Genomic DNA, 19,502 nt, shown 5'->3' on the forward strand with positions numbered 1-19,502 from the left:
TGATTGCTGGGTGCCCCACCACCACTGGCTTCATGTGGAGCGGGGGGTACACAGCCCCTCTGAAAATCAGCCTCAGCTGGGAACCAAAAAGCAGAAGACCCCAGCTCCGAAGTCGCTATCGATGGTCGCAGTGACTGTCCCAGAATAAAGAGAAGCCGGCCATTGTGGGTCCCAGACCCGCGCCCTGTCGCCACAAGAACAGGCTCCCGCTGTTATCACAGGACCCCTGGTAGCCATCAGTGACCGCCCGTCTCTTTGCGTGGTGCGACCCGCTGACACAGCCGCAGAGCAGCGGACAGACCCTGCAGGGTGGGCGAGCCTGCAGCAGCTCCGCTCACGGCTATGCGCACCACGTGGCGCAGCTGCTGAGGCTGCATCATGGCGGAGAGCGGAAGCAGGCTGGGTTACCGCTGACAGGCTCTCGTCCTCCCTGCGGAGCTGGTACCTTGGCAGCATGAGTGATTCAGCGGCCATCCAATCACAATACACGTTCGTTATTGTCCGACCCGCCTGCCGGTCAAATTGTCCAATCAGCACACAAGCGTTTAACGGCTGGTTCCGCCCGGCCATCGGAGATCAAACGATCCAATCAGCGGGGAGCAAATTTCTAACCAATGGGAGAAAAGATGTGGCGAAATGGGTGCGGACTATTGGCTGTGAGTGCTATCAGTCTTTGCAAGCTCGGCTCTCTATTGGTTACTCGGGGCTGGAGGGTGATTTCCGGAGGCGGGGAAGGTATATAAAAGGTGGACAAAGGCGGCGGCGAGGCCGTTTGGCGTGGCCGCCATTTTGTGCGCAGGGCTCGGAGCCTGAGGAGAAGCAGGCAGCAGCGGCGGCACCACCATGTCGCGGGATCGGTTCCGTAGCCGAGGCGGCGGCGGTTTCCACAGGCGCGGTGGAGGCGGCGGTGGCCGGGGAGGCCCCAACCATGATTTCCGATCTCCACCGCCCGGCATGGGTCTTGGCCAGAACCGCGGCCCCTTAGGGGGTGGCCCACCGGGCGTGGGCGGCCCGCCGGGCGGGGGCCCTAAGCCCGAACCCCCGAAGCCGCCCGTCTCGACCTCTACGCCGCCCGCCTCATCCTCTTCCGCCACTGCCACTACCTCGGGCCCCTCCGGTAGCCAAGCCGGCTCCGGGGCTCCGGCGGGGCCTACGCCGGCCTCGGGACAGCAACAGCCGCAGGCCCAGACCGCCGCTGCCGCCCCTCCTTCCACCGCGTCCGGCCCCGGGGGACAAGGGCAACAGCAGCCGCCGAAGCCGAGCCCCAGCCCTGCCGGTGGCCCTAAGAAAGTGCAGGGCCAGTCTCCGGGTGGCGGTGGGCCCAAGGGCCCGGGTGGCCCCCAGCAGGGCCCCGGCGGGCAGCACCCCAAAGGCGGGCCGGGGCACCGCGGCGGCCCGGGCGGCGAGCAGCGCGGGCGCGGCCAGCAGCACCAAGTGCAGGGTCCGTCCTTGCAGCAGGGTCCGGCCGGAGGCAGCGGCGAGAAGGCCACGGACGAGGTGAGTCCTCACCCCTCCCCCATAGCTACAAGATGGCGGCGGCTGCGCTGGGGCTCTCCGCGCGCCCGACGCCATCTTGAAGTGGGCCGGGGGGGGGGGTGAGGTTTCCTGCAGGGCGGGGAGGGACGGGATGTGTTGAGGGGCCTGTCGGCGTGGCCTGACGGTGCGGCGCTGCGAGGAGGGGCGTGAATGGGGGGCTCATGGGGGGAGAGGTGAGAGATGGTCCCTGCCCAGAGTGCCTTGCCTGGTTGTGGGGCGGGTCCCAATAGGGAATGTAGCCCCGCGTGGGTGTGTGCACAGTGTGCACGTTGGTAACTAACTCCATGCAGTCAGATGTAGGGGCTCGCTGGGGCTCTGTGATGTGTGATTTTTGGTGGGCGGAGCATGTACCATGATGTTGCATGGTCAGGAGGGTGGCACTATTGTTTGAGCATTGTTGGTTTATGGCTTGAAACTCTTATACAAGCAGTGGATCTTTGAACGTGGCTGTCTTTTTGTTTTTTAGGGCTTTAAAGCAAATTTGTCTCTTCTGAGGCGACCTGGGGAGAAGACTTACACCCAACGTTGCCGTCTGTTTGTGGGGAACTTGCCTGCTGATATTACAGATGAAGAATTCAAAAGATTATTTGCTAAATATGGGGAGCCTGGAGAGGTTTTTATCAACAAGGGGAAAGGTTTTGGATTCATTAAATTGGTGGGTTCTCATGCCATTTAAATCAGTTATTATTCAGCTAAGTTAAAACAATACTATTGTTTTGTTGAAACTGAGTCTTTTATTGACCTTTCTCAGGAATCCAGAGCCCTGGCTGAAATTGCAAAGGCTGAACTTGATGATATTCCTATGAGAGGCCGACAGCTTAGAGTTCGTTTTGCTACACATGCTGCTGCTCTCTCTGTGCGTAATCTTTCACCCTATGTGTCCAATGAGTTACTGGAAGAAGCTTTTTCTCAGTTTGGTCCCGTTGAAAGAGCTGTTGTGATTGTAGATGATCGTGGCAGATCAACAGGAAAAGGCATTGTTGAATTTGCGTCTAAGCCAGCTGCAAGAAAAGCATTTGAACGGTGCACCGAAGGAGTATTCTTGTTGACCACGTAAGCTCTTTGACTGTATAGAAATATATTATTTAAACATGACAGTTCTGAGTAATCTTTAGTTTCTTATTGTCATTTTCTCACAAGCTAGATTAAGTGGTAATAGTTACAAACAAATTAGTTTTCTTCTAAAAGCTAAAACCAGCATTCAAACTGTAAAAATCTGACTTTTGTTTTTGTTTAGTACCCCTAGGCCAGTTATTGTAGAACCACTTGAACAACTGGATGATGAAGATGGTCTTCCAGAAAAGCTTGCTCAGAAGAATCCAATGTATCAGAAGTAAGGGCATTCTTTGTCTTTTGTTACATAAAGCTAAGGCATATTGATCTCAAATATATTACAGTACATGCTATCTACAATACATGATAGATCTACAATACAGTGGTTCCCAAACTACCACATTGTGAACCATCTACATAAAATGCCACCATCTGTAGTACTACCACCAATTCTGGTCACGTGGTCGGAAGTTGAGGAAAGCGACTGGCAGAGGAACTAAGCTGCCTGGTGTTCCAGTAGGTTAAGTGGTAGGTTAACCGGGTAGGTTAAGCGGAGTGTCGGCAGCAGAACTTTGGGTTAAGCTGCTGCTGACACTCCGCTTGGCACACAGCTTGGCAACTGTCAGGCAGCTTAGACACCCACCATTGGGAGGTGGCCCGCGTACTGCCTTTTGGAAACCCCTGTGATAAGAGTTTAGTATTTGCTGTGAAATCAACATTTAATTTGACAGTCTCTCATAGGTGGTGTACCCTGAAAAATTCTAAATTATTTTCTTATAGATCTTATTTTTCTTTCAATCCATTAAAAGGATGTTAACTTAAAAATCACTCTTCTGTATAAAAATGGTTTATTCTACTATTTTTATAAGTAAAAAATAAAATTTGTTTGTTTGCTTTGTGCACTTAGCAGCACTTAGCAGTTTTCACGCAGCAACAAGGAAGAAAGAAATTGAGAAAATTGAATGATAGTAAAGCACAAAACACTGGAGGGGCAGTTGTAGCATTTGATGCTGGGTAAAATGTTCAGATGTCCCCAAGTGAGGATTGAAAATGGGACTTCTGAGGTACTTCTGAAAGTTAATTTTAAATGACCAGATTTCAAGTTGATGCCACTTTAATGAAATGTTTTAATACTAATGATCTGAAACCAACATATTCAGAATGAAGTTTAAACAAAAATGAACTTTCAGAGACTTGCAGTGAAGGTGTGGATGTTGTTTGACTTCAAGGAGTTGTGGGTGTAAATACCCATTTTCAGTGAAGCTACTCAGTCACTTCTCACGGGCAGTTGCCTTGGTTCATCAGCTGTCCGATGTAATTTTTTTTAATTGCTAATATGAGGAATATTCTGGACCCAGCTAACAATGTGGTCCTCTTTGTTCATTAATTTCCTGAAAGAAATGATTCCTACTACAGCTAGAATTCGCTAGATTCTTTGTTCTGATCATCTGGCATGTGGCAGAACGTTGAGATGGTTGTAGTGTCAGCAGCCAAGCTTTATAAGTCTTTAAAATTTTATCATTAAACATAATTAAGAGTATTTCTTGAAGATGCTGTGACTTTAATTATAACTTACTTAGCTGATTGATTTTTGGGCAGTATTAAAGTGACTATGTTCCTCAACTCTTCTTTGTTTTAAATTCATTATTAGTGAGTATTTCCTATTCCATTTGTAGGGAAAGAGAAACTCCACCCCGCTTTGCTCAGCATGGCAGTTTTGAATTTGAATATTCCCAGAGGTGGAAATCCTTAGATGAAATGGAAAAACAGCAAAGAGATCAGGTTGAGAAAAACATGAAAGATGCCAAGGACAAACTTGAAAGTGAAATGGAAGATGCCTATCATGAACATCAGGCAAATCTCCTGCGTCAAGGTGATTGATACTAATTCTGTTGCCATTTGTTTTCTGGTTGTGTATGCTATATCTACACACACCATAATATATGAATGTTTGCATCTTCAGTTTTCATGAACTGATCTGTAGTAAACAGCCAGGTGTGGACCTTGAGAATTGTTTTTAAAAAGTAGTTTGCAACTTACATTAGTCTCGTTTTATGCTCCCTGTAAATTTTTTTGCATAAAAATATGGGAGCCTATAAAATTGGCTTTGTATGTACTGGATTTATATAGTTGTTCCCAGTCTTACAGAGCTACAACTTTGGTTGCTCAGTAGGATGCTGTGAGGAGAAAGTTTCCCTGGGAAAAGTTCAGTTTTTTGTAAGTGTAGCTCAAATTCGATTTGGCCAGCTGTAATTGAAAAAGGTCATAGTTTATCAATGACTATAATTGCTCACAAAAGCAGAGATTTGTCAATGTCAGTTGTGTGCCATATAGAATGCATAAGTGGTGGTTGAAATCAGGTTAACACTGATTTGCAGGTTGTGAATAAAAACTTCTTAAAAGGAAAGAGTATGAGGTACAAAGAGGATATTGACAAATTATTTTTACAGACCTTATGAGGCGTCAGGAAGAACTGAGGCGTATGGAGGAACTTCATAATCAAGAAATGCAGAAACGTAAGGAAATTCAGCTGAGGTAGGTCTGAGTTTGATAAAACAAGATTTTTCACTAAAAACAAAATTAACTGTACCACAGCAGCCTTTTCTGTGTGCAAATGAGTTGTACACATGCTGATACAATTCTCAAGTTGAGGTTTGCATGTTAAAGCTTGCTTATCTTTGTAAAAATACTATCATAATTTCACAAGATATACAAGTAAAATTTTGAATTGTGTAATTTTTCTCAGTGATGACTAGCATCACATGGTTAATCCTATAGCTCTCAAGGAAGTTGAATCGGTTATCACTTTAATTGACCGATCACCAACACACACTATGATGCTGCTCTTTATGTTGATTATATACATAATAAGGGTGTAAGTAATTGTGCTTTTCAAGGTTTAATAACACATCTAAATTATCAGGCAGGAGGAAGAACGTCGTAGACGGGAAGAGGAAATGATGATTCGCCAGCGTGAGATGGAAGAACAGATGAGAAGACAGAGGGAAGAGAATTATAGTAGAATGGGTTACATGGATCCAGTAAGCTTTTAAAAAAAACTTTTTTGTGGCTTAGATAATTAAACTCATTTCCTAAGATACTGGGATTTTCTTAGGCCTTCTCTTGACTTGGAAAGTAAGTCGACATAAAATGTTGACTTTCAGCCACCACTATAATTACAGCAGTGGCTGATGTACACATTGCTTTCCTTAGATCAATGGAGTGCATCCTCACTAGGAGCTGGTGGGTTTGCTGCTGCCTCTCCCCACCACAAACACACACACACTTCCCCCCCCAGCTGTCCCACAGTGCTTTACTGTTCAATTTCACTGTTCTAGCTGAGGAGTGAAATTGACAACTGAGGCCCTCCACTACTGTACAGGGACAGTGTCTACATTGACACTGTTGCCCTAGCTCTGACAAAAGCCCTACGCCTCTTGTGGAGGTGGCTTTATTTTGTCAAAAACACAGGGCAGATTTGTTGGCAGGGAGGTGACTGTAGTGTGTACACCAGCACTGTTTTGTTGACAAAACTCTCTAGTGTAGACCAGGCCATAGTCTTTTGTTTAAAAAAAAGTTCAAAATAACTAATGCTAAAATATTTTTGGTAGGTGAATGGATACTGTTAAGTGGTGTATCTGCTTCATGATATGCAGACCTTCAAAGGGGGGGGGGGAAGAACTGCGTACTCTTTCTAAAGTCCTATTTTTTGCCTTTGCAGAGAGAGAGAGACATGAGAATGGGTGGTGCCAGCACAATGAACATGGGAGGTAAAAAATTGCTAAATATCTTTATGTAGTGAACATATAACTTGTCAGAATATGATGATGTATTTTTTCTTTCTTAGATCCCTATGGTGCAGCAGCCCAGAAATTCCCACCTATGGGTGGTGGTGGTGGTGGTGGCGGCGGCATAGGTTATGAAGCCAGTCCTGGAGTTGGCCAACCAGCTATGAGTGGTTCTATGATGGGAAGTGACATGGTAATGTATCCTGTGGTGGCTTTACTTTAGTACATGGGAAATGAAGGCAGGAAATTCTGAACTCTGCCAAAATTTGAATGGTAGATGGTTTAAATCTCATTCTTAATTACTGACTGCTTTTTTCTTTCAGTGTATGTAATAGCAATATTGAGGACTAGTCTGGCAGTATGCACAGTAATAGTTTTGTTCTCATGTATGGTCGTTTAGACCGTTGGAAGTCTGTAAACTAAATCAAATGTGCTATTAAGCACATTTGCTGTTATCCCTGTTACTGGTTGGGTTTTGAGTTCCTGCATTATAGTTAAGCTTGGAAGGACTTTTTCATGAGTTTTTTGTTTCAGAATACAGGATTGATTTCCAACAGTTTTTTGCTATAATAAAATTAAGGCTCATTTATCAATATATAATTAATTTTCAAAAATTGATAAGAAAGCTTGCAATTTGTCAGTTCTGTCTTAACTTTTGTGACTGTCTCAAGCATTCACAAGTGCAACACGGTTCTACTCTTGTTCTCTGAAGTGCAATTAAAATCTGGTCCTTCCAAGCCTAATTACAAAATCAGTGCACCCTTGCATTGATACACTGCAAAACGCAAATCTGTACTCCCGTATGTTTATGCAACAGATTACTCCTCACTATCTACTTGTGAGTAATCAAATGGCAAACAGTATACCATATTCTGTGTGCTAATGTTTGCCATAACATGAGAAGAGCAGATATGCAGTTGTTAGCTTTAGGCATGTTTAAATATTCCCATTACTCCTCAACCTTAGTCATTTTGTTCCTCCTATCTGACAAAGGAATAATGATAGCCTGTTCTAACTTGTTTTCCCACTTGTTGGACATGACTGTAGATACAGGTTCTTAAACTATTGCATACCTTATGTTTCGAGGTATGTTTCCAAACAATACTATTTTTTGGCACACTAAATGTGTGCATGGGCTTGGAGTCTGCTTGGTGCTATCCCACTGGAACAGTGCTGACAGCTTACAGAAATGCTATAATAGTTAGGATGGAAGTCGGTTCTGGGTCAAGTAGTTGATAGTAGTGTGCTTCCACCCTCCCTATCGAGGGTGTACACCATCCGTGGCACAAAATGCAGAAAATATTTTTCTGGGTGGGTTTAAGGTTAGACTGTACTCAGGCCTCTGGCTTCATATGGTGCGCTGTCATAGTAGATACCAGGTATCTTCTGTTTCTATGGAAACCATATCTCTGGACTCTAACTTTGCAAAGCATTGATTCAGTAGAAGATGCTGGTGGCCTTAATGCATCTATAATCTACTGATAACATTTTTAAGCAATTCATGAGCATCTAGTGAACATTTAGGTAGTTGGTGGTGAATGCTGTGTACACTTTTTCTCCTTATTCTAAAAGTCTTGGTACAGGTGCATGTTGAACTTATGTAATACTTTAGAACAAGTTGATACCATCAAAACATGTTGACGTTAAGATGGTTTAACTACTTAAGTTCCCTAGAACATGGCTCTCTATGCCACACAGTGCTGTCCCAGTTACTAAACTCAAGAGTTGCAATTAGATGTTAGCTGGTGTATAAACTTTGTAAAGAAGACATGAATTATGGAAAAGCTAGAAACGCCTATTTTCTGAAAATTCCTTCCTCAGAAGGACTGAAGCTAACCTTCAAATAATTCTATAACAATAACTGGAGAAAAGTCTGAATTTCTGTACTTACAGACTCAGTTTAGTAAATTGAATTTACTATTGCTCTTTTATGGGGTAGGAGAAAGCTTTCAACTTCCATTTCAAATAAAAGTTATCTTTGACTTCACAATACTGATGTAACTTTTAGAGATCTGCTGCCAGCCACGTCTACTTACTTATCCGGTAGCTCGGTAGAAACATGTGCAGCTAAATGATGTATTAGTAAGGATATTTGGAGTCTCTGCTTTATTGCAGTCCAATTCAGTGTTTACAACTCTATGGGAGATGGTCCATGAAGTCTTTCAATAATTGTAAAGTCTTAGTGGACTTTCCAAGAGCTTGTGGTGAAGCTGGGGTGTGGGGCTTTAATGGGTGCACCTAGTGAAATGCACAAAGGGCAAACTTGCAACACTGATTAAAATGTAGTTCTGTGAATGTTTTTACATTTGGTTATACAGCAGTAGAACTGAAATTGAGAATAAATTAAGGTCTTTTGATCAAGCAATTGTGTTGGTTAGGTAAATCACTTGTTATTAGCCTTTCACATTTTTCATTCTTGTAATCCAGTAGCACTGTATTACAGTTGTTTGTTTTTACTACTTAAGGCCTCTGCAGTTTAGTCAGCAGATATAGTCTTAAACCCATCTTGAAAAGCACATGGTCTCTAATGCAGCACATGCCATTAACTGGTGAGTAGGCATCCTCTTTACAATGACATTTTATTAATGTCAGCTCATACTGCAGTGAACTGAATCTGCCTTTACTGGCTAGGCTTATTTGGAAGTAACTTATTGATGTAAACGAAACTTGTACTGAACTAAAGGTGAGAGTTTGCAAACTATTTGCGTAAACTTGGTTGAAAATTGCTAGAGCTAATTTTGGAAAAGGTTAATTCACATCTGCACTAATGCTTACATTTCTAGCACTGCAGGGAGTATCTGTTCTTTGTAACAGATGTATGAGAATGCATCAAGTTGGGAACATACCTCAAGGCATGTATTACAATAAACTAATTTTTAAATTACCCTTTTTTCCTTTCTATGTTCCCGGTACCTGTGGATCGGCTCAATGGTGATTGTATCGACGAACCTTGACTACGGAACCTTCTAAAAATATATACTTAACACACATGGACATCAACTACATATAATGAACTGTTAATACTGTTCCAATAGCGTGCTGAACGCTTTGGGCAGGGAGGTGCGGGGCCTGTGGGTGGCCAGGGTCCTAGAGGAATGGGGCCTGGAACACCAGCAGGATATGGTAGAGGGAGAGAAGAATATGAAGGCCCAAACAAAAAGCCCCGATTTTAGATGTGACTTGTAGAGATTCATTCCAGTTTGTTTTTGTCTGCCTTGTTTAGACACCAACTTTTTAATTCTTGCATTTTAGTAAGAAAGCTACATTTTTATGGATGTTAGAAACTATTGACCTAATATTTGTAAGTGGTCTGTTTGGCCGAGTAAAATTTAATTATGTAATGCAGTGTTTCAAAAAAATTTAGCTGTTTTTGATGTATAACATCCCTAACTTGATGGCAGTGTACCAACTTTTTTTTACTGTGCTTCAAATAAATAGAAAACTAAATGTAGTAACTATTCTGATCTTAAACTTGCCATTCATGGTTCTAAATATGAGGCTAAATGCGACACCTTTCAACATCAAACAGATGAGTCTTGGAGTAGAGGTCTGTTTAGTCCAGGATGTGGAAAACTAGCTAATGGTGAGCCTCCTCCCATTATGCCTCTAGCTTTGTTTGGATCAAATAGTTGTAGCCTAATGCTTGATCTTCCAATGGATACAGATTTTCAGAGCATTCATTATACTGCAATAAGGAAATAAAAGGAAATTTTGCAAGTATTATATCATGCAGTAGTGGAAGCTTAAACTGCAAATGATGCAGTCATGTAATGAATTTTAGATTTTAACAGTGGAGTATGGTTGGTGGGATGGTGGCAGAGACTTACCTCTTTGGCATCCACTGCTTGAAATCTTTTAAAGACTTTAAGCAGAAAAGTTGAAAAAGTCACTTTAAAATAAATCCACAGAATGGCTCGGATTGACTGACTTCCTCATTAAAAGACTGTTAATGTGACTGTTTGTTTTATACGTAAGCTGTCTGCTTGAGAATGCAGGATTTGGCCTGGTTCAGTATTAATATGTAATTGATATCACTTGGCAAGAAGACGAGGGAGTATTGAGTAAAACAAGGAGACTTTTAATTTGTACTCTGTAATTTGCTTATGTCCTTATCCTAATTGAGTGGGCTAACTTCTATAGCTCAGAAATCAACTAGTGTAAATTTCAGGGATCTGTTAAAAGCGAAGTAGTCTTTCATAGACCTTGTAGCGTGTAAATCTTAAAATGCAGCATGTTAAATTCAGATAAATAGCTTCTTGCATTGTAGCAGGGGTTCTCCGCCTTTTTTGGATCATGTCCACTGTAGCATTTCTTTTTACTTGGATCCCCCACTGTCCATATACCAGGTCACAGCACCACTCTCTGTTTGGCTCAGCTCACTGCGCCTCCTGGTTGAGAACCCCTGCACTATAGAATTGTCATACCTTAATATTGGAGTTTGGAAGGCAAGAGTAGGACTAAACCTGGAGTTCAATAGCTAATGCTGCACAGTACAAATAAACTCCCTTTAAGATTCTGACAGAGGAGAGGGTTTGATGAAGTTGATAGCAAACTAAATTCATTAAGCCCCTTAAGAATTCAAGGTATTCTGGACTCTGATACTAATGTAGTTACTTTATTACCATAACTGTATCTGACAAGCTGGGAGCATGGCTTCCCAGTGTAAAATGCCTTTCATGTTAAGGCAGAATACATCAACCTGCTTGTGCAAAGTAGGTAAACGTGGTTTGGCTGTATTTTTACCTGACTCCCAAAATACTGAGCATTCTGTAAATAGCTTTTAATTGTTTCAAGGTTTTTCCACTGTTGGTGCTAAGCATTGGCTAATCATAAATTCTGTGTCTATGGATAAAACTTTAGTGTTCGGATTTCATTACCTTGGAATGAAAACAGTCCCTCTTCAGAAGTGAGCACGGTTTAAATGCTGACTGTTAAACTTTAAATGTAAAAATACTGGCAAGCTGTGAAATGTTAATACCAGCTGTCATTGTCTAAATATTAAGTCTCTAAATAGAGACTCAGCCAGTTTGGCAAGTCTGTTCCTATTTTCCTAGAACTTTTACAGAGGATAGATGACACTTTACTACCTTGAATTGAAATGTAGGAAATCTTGAACCAGCTGTTCATAAACTGGAGATCAAGGATCATTTGTATAAGATTCTTAGTTTAAAAGAAGCAGTTCAGTTACAACTTGTATGAATTTTTTTAGTAGGGATTCAATGCGAATACTTTCAAAAGGGTGTTTGTGGACACCCACAGAGTGTGAAAGTGTCTGAGATTGGGAACTCTGAACATAAACATTAAATTAATTTTTTTCAGTTTATTTTTCAGATTACATGTCATTCTTTATTAAAGAGATGCTGGCACATATCCTAAAACGCTTTCTTTTGTAGTACTGTAACTTTGAAGAGTGAAGGTTGCTGATGTCCTAATCCTTAACTTCCAGAGGTTTTCTTTTTGGTACACCTATTTGTATGTAAGCTGTTGCGAAGTCTTAAAAATAGACTGTTTGCTAAACTGTGTTTAGCAAATATACTGAAAGATTCAGCAGTTTCTACAACATCTGAAATAGCTTTGTTAAACAGTGTAACCAGTGTTGTAGCTTCATAAGCAGATTTTTAAAACAAAATCAAGTCCTGCTTTGAGTTGCATGTGTTAAACAGGCATACGGTCACTCCTGGCCGATTGGATTTCAAAACCTTTTTAATGGTACAGTCTTAAAAGCTGACAGACAAATGTCAGAATTTTAAAATTTGATACCCAGTTAAGTTGGTGGGAGGTATTAAGGAAGTTGTCATGTTTCTTTGGTCTTTCCCTATGCTGCTGTGGTTTTGGAGTCTTCACAAAGTTAGGTGATTTACATAACTGAAGTAAAGGGGTTTCAGATCCATTAAGAAAAGCCCTTGGTTTAGCAGACCATTTCCAGATGGTCTAGACCATGTACATCATCCTTTTTTTTGGGTTTAGAGAAAATACTGGCTTTTGCAATTTAGCCTGCTTTAATTAAATTGAGCCCATTTAAACTTCTAATCAGCTATGTCAAAGTTCTGCAGCATATAGATATGGGTATCCTTTTGCATGTTTTCACACTTCCTTAAAAATGAATACAGAGCATATCTACAGTACTGTGTAGACACCTCACACCACCTACTAGAAATACAGCTTATGAGAAATTGAAACTGCTTTTGTGAGATTTTGTGGTATTTTTATGGTAGAAAAATTCTTGGTTTCTCCTTGGCAACCACTTACTGTGGCAGCAAGTTTTTGCTGGAGTTTTTGAGACTGCAATTTTACACACTTAAAAGTAGTGGCCTGCTACATAACTGCACTTAGCCAGCATTTCTGCAGTGCATAACTGTGAGGAACGTAGTACCACAAATGGCAATGGACATTAGGACCCGGATGTAGTATTCCTGCTTGCTTCGAGATTCTCATTGCCGACTGCGTACAGGTAGGTAACAAGCAATATAATATAACTTGGTGACTTTCTGTGTAACCTTATTCTGTGGGTATTCTGACATCACACTTCTGACTATGAAATTACAGTGCAGCACTCTTCATACTTGCATAATGTTTAGCTTGGTTCAAAGCTGCGTGGCTTTCGGTTTTAAGCTATATCTTTCAGCAGCAATAAGCAACTTATTGCAGTTCTTAGATAAGTATCTCAGACCCGATTCCTTTGTACATATGACTTGCCTTGTGTGGATTTTAAGTATGTTGTAATGAAGATATTCTTAGGGTGAGCTCTGTGGGGAAGAGGGAATGTGATCTTAGAATCATTTGATTAGTCAAGTAGGTGCTATTTGCACCTAGCAAAACTCATTTGTATTTATTTTCTGTAGTAACAAAATGACCCATCTGCAGTGCATCCCCTTGTAGAGTCTTGGCTATTTAGGAAACATACTGGTAGTCATTCTAGCCTTGAATGAACTAGACAATAAAAATGTAAAGCTCACTGTAGTGAGCTTTAAGACTGGGTATAAGTACTTCTCAGGTCATAAATTGTGTTCAAATTAATATCTCCATTAATAGTTTTCAGGGTTTATCAGATACATTTGTGTTAATTTCTAGGTGACAGTGGTCATGACACGTTCAATTAAAGGCAACTGAATATGCTGGGAATCCATGGATTCCTGTCTTTAAATAATCATCTTGGTAGTGAATGTACTGATCAAAGTAGCTTAATTTTCATCAAAATATCTTTAAAGGGTGTGCTTATTCTAAATTCTTCACTGCTAGAAGGACCAGCTACAGTGCTACAAAAGGTTAAATACCTAAATGTTTCTAAACTTCCAAAAATGTTGACTGTCAGCTCCTATTTGCTTTGTTGTGCTAGTTAGCTGTAACTACAGAGTCTGAATATCATACGTTTCCTTATTTCATCCCCTGATCTGGTTCTTGGCAATGCATAAGAAACCTTTTCTAGAGGTGGTGGTAAGGGTTTTCTACTTGAGATGCAAAGTTTTACTTTGCATACCTGTTTCTGGTGTACGTTTTTGTCAAATTTGGGCATTGTACTTCTGTATGGTATCTTCCAGGAAAGAATCTTACTCATTGATAAACAATTTATCTATAAACTAGACAAGCTTGCCCTCTGCTGTTCGTATTCATGTTCTTTTGAAAAATCAAAGTAGTTTCTGCACTTCATAACTCAGACAGTAACAGCTCTTTAATTACGTTGAATATGTGTAGCTGAACTTCAGCTATTCAATCTGTGACACCCATTTGTCACTAAACCAGTTTTTGGCGGTTGCCAATGGCTTTGAATCTTTCTGTGAATAAAATTCAGTAATGGATGGGAGTATGTTTGTAGGTATCTCTAAACCAATGGCCAGGTCTATTCAATTTTGTCAGTGTGCTGAGTATTTACTAGACACATGACTTGCCTTCAGGAATATAGAGGGGTTATATGGACACATCTACCTTGTTCCGCATACTTGGAATGCGAATAGGTTTTTGACACTCTTGGAGTAAGCAATTTGTGACTAAGGCATGGGTTTCATACTAGCTTTGATTTGTCTGCAGTAATGAAACTTAGTGCAATAGGTGTCTTAAAAAGTCATGTCTATTTTAACCAAATAACTTGTAATAAGTGGGTATGAGAAATAATACACTGAAGTGCTTGCATTGTGTTTCATCTTGGTTTTCTCTTTTTCTCTGTGAATTATACTTTTCCCAAAAGTTTATCTGAAGCTCAGAAGTGTGGTGCCAGAATACATATGCGTACCTGTTAGATCAGATACTGGTGCTGTCAGGGGGAGAGCACAGCACAATGTAGCGTATGGGGGGCTTTTACTGTAACATTAAGTATACCAAGTGTCTATTGCTTGCAGTTTCCCCAATAGCAAAACACTAAGATAAATATTGAGGTCTGTGAGTAGTTTTAGGACTTGAGCGGTATTGGGGTTGCATGTCTCTGTTAATCATTGCCAGCTGCAGTGACATGATCAGGAAGGCCTGTGCTTTGTAACGTTATGGTAAATGAGGCTAAGCATGTTGGAGAAATTGCATAAAGTGTGCTGTTTTGGACTGTTACTGGGCTTCTTCCACTACTAGCAAGGCTGGAATCAGCTGATCAGCTTCTGATTTCTCTTCATACCAGCTAGTGGGGTTTTTAAATAGCTGCCTACGGGAAAAGAAAAAAATGGGAGGATTGGCCTTCTCCCATGTCTGTCATTGCTGCTAGATAATGATTGACAAGTTAGGACTTTGATTGTGCAATCACTCAGTGGGCTGTGAATACCCTATCTATGAATGTTGCTTTTGAACACCAGTACTGAAGAGCTAACTGGGGAAAAGAGGGGTGGCTACAAGTGCATAATCTGGAGTGTTGAACAGATGCACAAAGATATAGTATCCCTTATGCAGGGTGTCTCGTGCTACAGCATAGAAAACAATGTGCATATTACATTTTTTCTATTGTCAATTTATAATTCAGGGTCAACACTGTACCAAGAGATGGGCTTGAGATTAAATTTGGGTTTCTCATCCACTTGGCTGGCTAAATAGCATTGCGAAGGCAGTGTGCTTTGCCTCCAACTAAGGGAGTGCGCAGAACTTTGTACAGACTTGTCCCTAGTTGCTGATGAGTAGATGACCTTCAGCCTCTTGCAGTTTGCCCTCAACGTAGCTGTGGGGAAAGAAGCTGTGACATAGAACAAAGGCAATAAAAAGCTCATGACAAACTCTAGTGTTCTCCTTTTGGCTTGCAATGCATTTGTAGGATTCTTGGGCTGGGTGCAGCTAGTATTAGGGACACTTTTTGCTTCACCCATATGGAGTGTAGATTATTACTACAGACATGCCAAACTATGGTAAAATAAAGTAGTATAGTTTAACAGTTGTTACATACCTTCACATAAGGGATAGTATACCTCTGCCTGCAATCAAACTTCATTGTACTCAGACTGGTGAAGCTAGCCGTTTATGGCTTGGTGTTCAGACTAGGTGAAGTTCTTCACACTCAGTCATCTCCATATTCTTTTACTTTCTTACAAGTGTTTAGACTAGCCTACTTCTGCCCCTTACACTACTTCCACCTAGTATTTTGGAATAATTTGTAAATTCCCTCATAACTAATCAGTCCATGTATATTTTTACTTTAAAGGTTAGAATTTTGTAATTGGTTAACTTTTTGTTTTTCAGAAACTTTCTATTGTGTATATTTTTATAATAACTTTAGTTGTTCTTCTTTAGGTGAAGACTGTGCAAGCTGAGTGAAACTAGCGTGCTCATCCATGTGAAGTAAGCATATGTTAGTCTTTTAAAAAAAAGTTTAAAAACTCTGGTCGGAAGGACTGTGGAGTGCTGGTGGTGGTTCTTGTTTACATGGAAATGTAAGCTGATCTTTTTAATGCAATGTAGCTACAGGAAACAACTGCTGTAGTTGCCACAGGCAGTCCATTGTGATAGTGAATAGGGGAGAGTAAGTGGTTTTCAATAAATAAAATAAAAATCTTGCTATGGTTCACCCTCTGGATGTTTTTGGGAACCTCTACTATAAAATATCGGGGTGTAAAGAGCATGTTAAGTAGTTATGGTTGTGCAAGTTGTCATTTTTGATTGGCCATATTCTACTTTAAAGTAGATTGCAACTTCCTTTTAATTCTACGGCCTCTGCTTTGCCTAGGGATGCTGTGCCTCATACCGGGAATGGCCAAACTGAAAGTCATGAAATAATAGTCTTTTATATTTGGGGTATACAGTTATTTTATGGGAAACGTTAACTCTACGTATTTTCTCCTGATCCCACAGTAGAGCCTGAGCACAATCCAGAATGTGATGTGATGTCAGGTGATGTGGAGTAGCCAAACTGCAAAGTGAATGGGTGAGTAGCAGATTAATCTTCAGATATTGAATCTGAAAGAGAAAATGACCCTAAGTACTTAGCAGTTTCTTCTCAAAATTTGACCTGATCTACAGTCTTAAGATCAGAAGTCATTCTTTAATGGTTTTTATATAAAACCTTTTAATCTTTCTTTTGTAGAACCCAGGATAAGCATTGTTTGAGGCTTTTCGGCTCTGCAGCATCAATAAACCCTGCCCACTGAACTCTACAGATACTCAGACACAAACAAGGAACTAACATGTTAGTTTTAAGCACAATAAGAAATGTGTGGTGTATTAGGAGAGAGGTTTAGGGCAGATAGCTTAACATTTGAGTAAAACAACTAAAATAAACTTGATACAAAAATACTGGTTCCACTTTTCATCTTCAAAACGTTTTACAAACAGTTGAACTTCAGAGCACCCAACAAGGTAGGTGAATCAGTATTATACCTGTTTTACATGTGGGGGAAGCAAGCAGACAATAGCTAGGATGCAGGGACCATAAGGAGGAATCTGTAGAGTTGAAATTAAAGTAATTCTTTTCTCCCACCATTTGACCAGACTTCAGTCTAAAACATTTGAATATTAAGCTAGTATTTAAAAGCACATGTATGAGGGAAACTTAAATCTTTTCTTAATTTATGCACTACTGATGGTCGTATATCCATTAGGCAGATGTCTCAAGAAATGAACACTTAAACTTTGAAACCAGTGATGTAAGGATCCGGATGAGTTGATTCCTAATGAGAACTAGTCCAATTTAGAACTGCTGCTATGTTCCCTTTTCTGTGTTGTAAAAATGATACTATTCACTTAATCCCAGGTGTATCCTGAAAGCTTATATACATTGCAAGAGAACATGTTTGGTGGCCAGGTGCATTATTGTTTTGTGTTACTTTATCATTCAGTATTTTGGTTTTAAAGTGATTTATGTATTAAGATGGCTGATAACATCTCTAGATTTTTGGGGCTAACTTTGTTTTGCATTCACAGGAAAGAAGCAGTGTTTGAAGTCCAGAATCCAGTGGATAGAGGAGCCAAGGACTAAGCGGCAATCTTTTTGTTTCAATAAAATACTCTTTCTGTACAGATGACATTTCGGTTCTCTTAAGTTTGTTACTCCAGAAGTTCATTTAGTTGAACATATTTATGTACTTGGATATCACTGCTAAAAATGAAGAGGGGGTGGGGGGAAGACTCAAATGTAGTATAATCAGATAGTCTGTGAACCTCCCCTAAGCATCCAAACACCATATTGTGGGGAGTACTGAAGACTCCTTTTTAAGCTTGTGTAAGCATTTTCATGGTTGGTGTCTTCTAGTACGGAGCATCTGTACTGAACAAGGTGAACCCAGGACCCTGATGAAGCATAGACAGCAATAGGCAGCGGCAGGAGCTGAGGGGGGAGCTTGCCTTTCATGCTTATAAAATAGAAGCCTGATCCTGAAAGCTCTTAATAGACAATGTCTTATTCCAAAGTGCTCCCTTAGAGATCAGTTTCTTAGTCAGACCAGTGGCTTCTCCAGCACTAGTAAATCTCAAAACTGCAGTTAGTCATTAACCTACTGCAAAATGAGGATGGTTGTGTAGCACGCATGAATCCTGCAGCTGTTCAATCCTGTTATAAGCCATTGAACATGTAATGCTTTATTTCTTCAGTGTGAGTAAGGATTTTTAAATCTAGCAAAGGCGGCCCATCATGTCTTGACTTTCCTCAAAGTCAAGACAGCAGCTAAATTTATGCTCTTACCATCAAATCATAGCAATGTGGCTTCCTTGCAGATGAAGCATCACCTGGATTGATCTGACTAGGTCCTTACGGTGATTTGGCTGGGTATTCAGTTTGTGTATCACTGGCAGTCCTTTGTGCCATCAAAGCTTTTGGTGCCCATGTCATTGCTGAGTGTAGCAGCAGTCCTAGGTGAACACACTTTGAAATTTGCTGGTCTTTCATTCTAACATGTCCCTACCAAGAAAGCAGCCAAAACCAAACCAGTGCTGATGGAAGTGGTTGCTGGGTTCAGCTTTGAATATCCATATTTCTGCTCTGCTCCTGCCACTTAATATGGAGCATCTGATGAAACCATGAATAGCCATTATTGTAGCATGTTCCTTCGTTAGCCAATGCTTGGGAGTAAACTGATTTATTACTGCCGATTACTGCAATCAAATGTAATTACATTAATTCAGTTTTTGACTTGCCTGGTCCTAATGCAAATGTTTGAGTGGGTATTGCACATTGCAAAAATAATTAGGTATGTTTTGAGAAACCACTGTAAGCAGACATGAGTCTTGTATATCTAAACCCACACCACCATTCTGCAACTGAAGTCTGTTGGATAGATACTGGCTGTGCATACCACAGTAACGTAATACCAGCTAAATTTTTTCCCATATGTGTAACCAACCTTCAAGTAGAGGATCAAAAGGAAAATAGTTACCCTTAAGTTTCTACAGCCCTGTAGAAGTTTCTTAAAAACAGCCTGATTAATGGGTTAAAGTTGAAGAGTGGGAGAAAGCAGCCTTTGCTTTGTTGCTGGATGGGTCTAATTGAACTCTCCCTGTAGCAGCTTCACAAGCCATGGAAATTTGAGTAGGAAACCTGCTTTCAGGCCAGTAAAGGTCCAAGTTTTTAAAATGGACTTAGCATCTTAGATGCCCTGGGAAAATTCTCGTCGCTCCTTTGGGTGTTACTTGAGGGGAGAGTGGCACTGGATTGGAGCGTATACATAATTGTGGGGAGTGTACCCAGACTTCTAAGTGAACAAACATCAACCCCATATACATTACAGGTGC

At 40.9% G+C, this 19,502-nt stretch overlaps 1 protein-coding gene across 7 annotated transcripts; it reads left to right on the forward strand.

The window, feature by feature from the left end:
- The first annotated feature begins 759 nt into the window (after nt 1–759).
- On the forward strand, nt 760–17,800 carry SFPQ (splicing factor proline and glutamine rich). 7 transcript variants are annotated; one of them, XR_010917260.1, is made up of 14 exons: nt 763–1,497; nt 2,003–2,191; nt 2,288–2,589; nt 2,774–2,869; nt 4,266–4,462; nt 5,040–5,124; nt 5,513–5,630; nt 6,311–6,359; nt 6,437–6,570; nt 9,413–12,828; nt 16,074–16,121; nt 16,632–16,704; nt 16,864–17,135; nt 17,700–17,800. XR_010917260.1 is itself a non-coding variant. In XM_067533797.1 (11 exons), exons 1-10 carry the CDS (start codon nt 844–846, stop codon nt 16,095–16,097), a joined length of 1,848 nt encoding a protein of 615 aa, XP_067389898.1. In that variant the 5' UTR covers nt 760–843; the 3' UTR covers nt 16,098–16,121; nt 16,632–17,800. The 7 variants fall into 7 exon arrangements, 1 of the variants encoding a protein (XP_067389898.1); XR_010917261.1 differs by having other exon boundaries at nt 16,864–16,965; XR_010917259.1 differs by having other exon boundaries at nt 16,864–17,800.
- The last annotated feature ends 1,702 nt before the right edge of the window (nt 17,801–19,502 follow it).

The sequence above is a fragment of the Emydura macquarii genome, unplaced genomic scaffold (genome assembly GCF_026122565.2).
Source record: "Emydura macquarii macquarii isolate MOO-44397 ecotype Brisbane River unplaced genomic scaffold, CSIRO-AGI_Emac_v2 contig_3348, whole genome shotgun sequence".
Lineage (NCBI taxonomy): Eukaryota > Metazoa > Chordata > Testudines > Chelidae > Emydura > Emydura macquarii.

Coding starts and splice junctions, on each gene's coding strand:
- SFPQ (XM_067533797.1), top strand. CDS start 844: ATGTCGCGGGATCGGTTCCGTAGCCGAGGCGGCGGCGGTTTCCACAGG. Junction 2,192..2,287: donor GTTTTGGATTCATTAAATTG/GTGGGTTCTCAT, acceptor GACCTTTCTCAG/GAATCCAGAGCCCTGGCTGA. Junction 2,870..4,265: donor AAGAATCCAATGTATCAGAA/GTAAGGGCATTC, acceptor TTCCATTTGTAG/GGAAAGAGAAACTCCACCCC.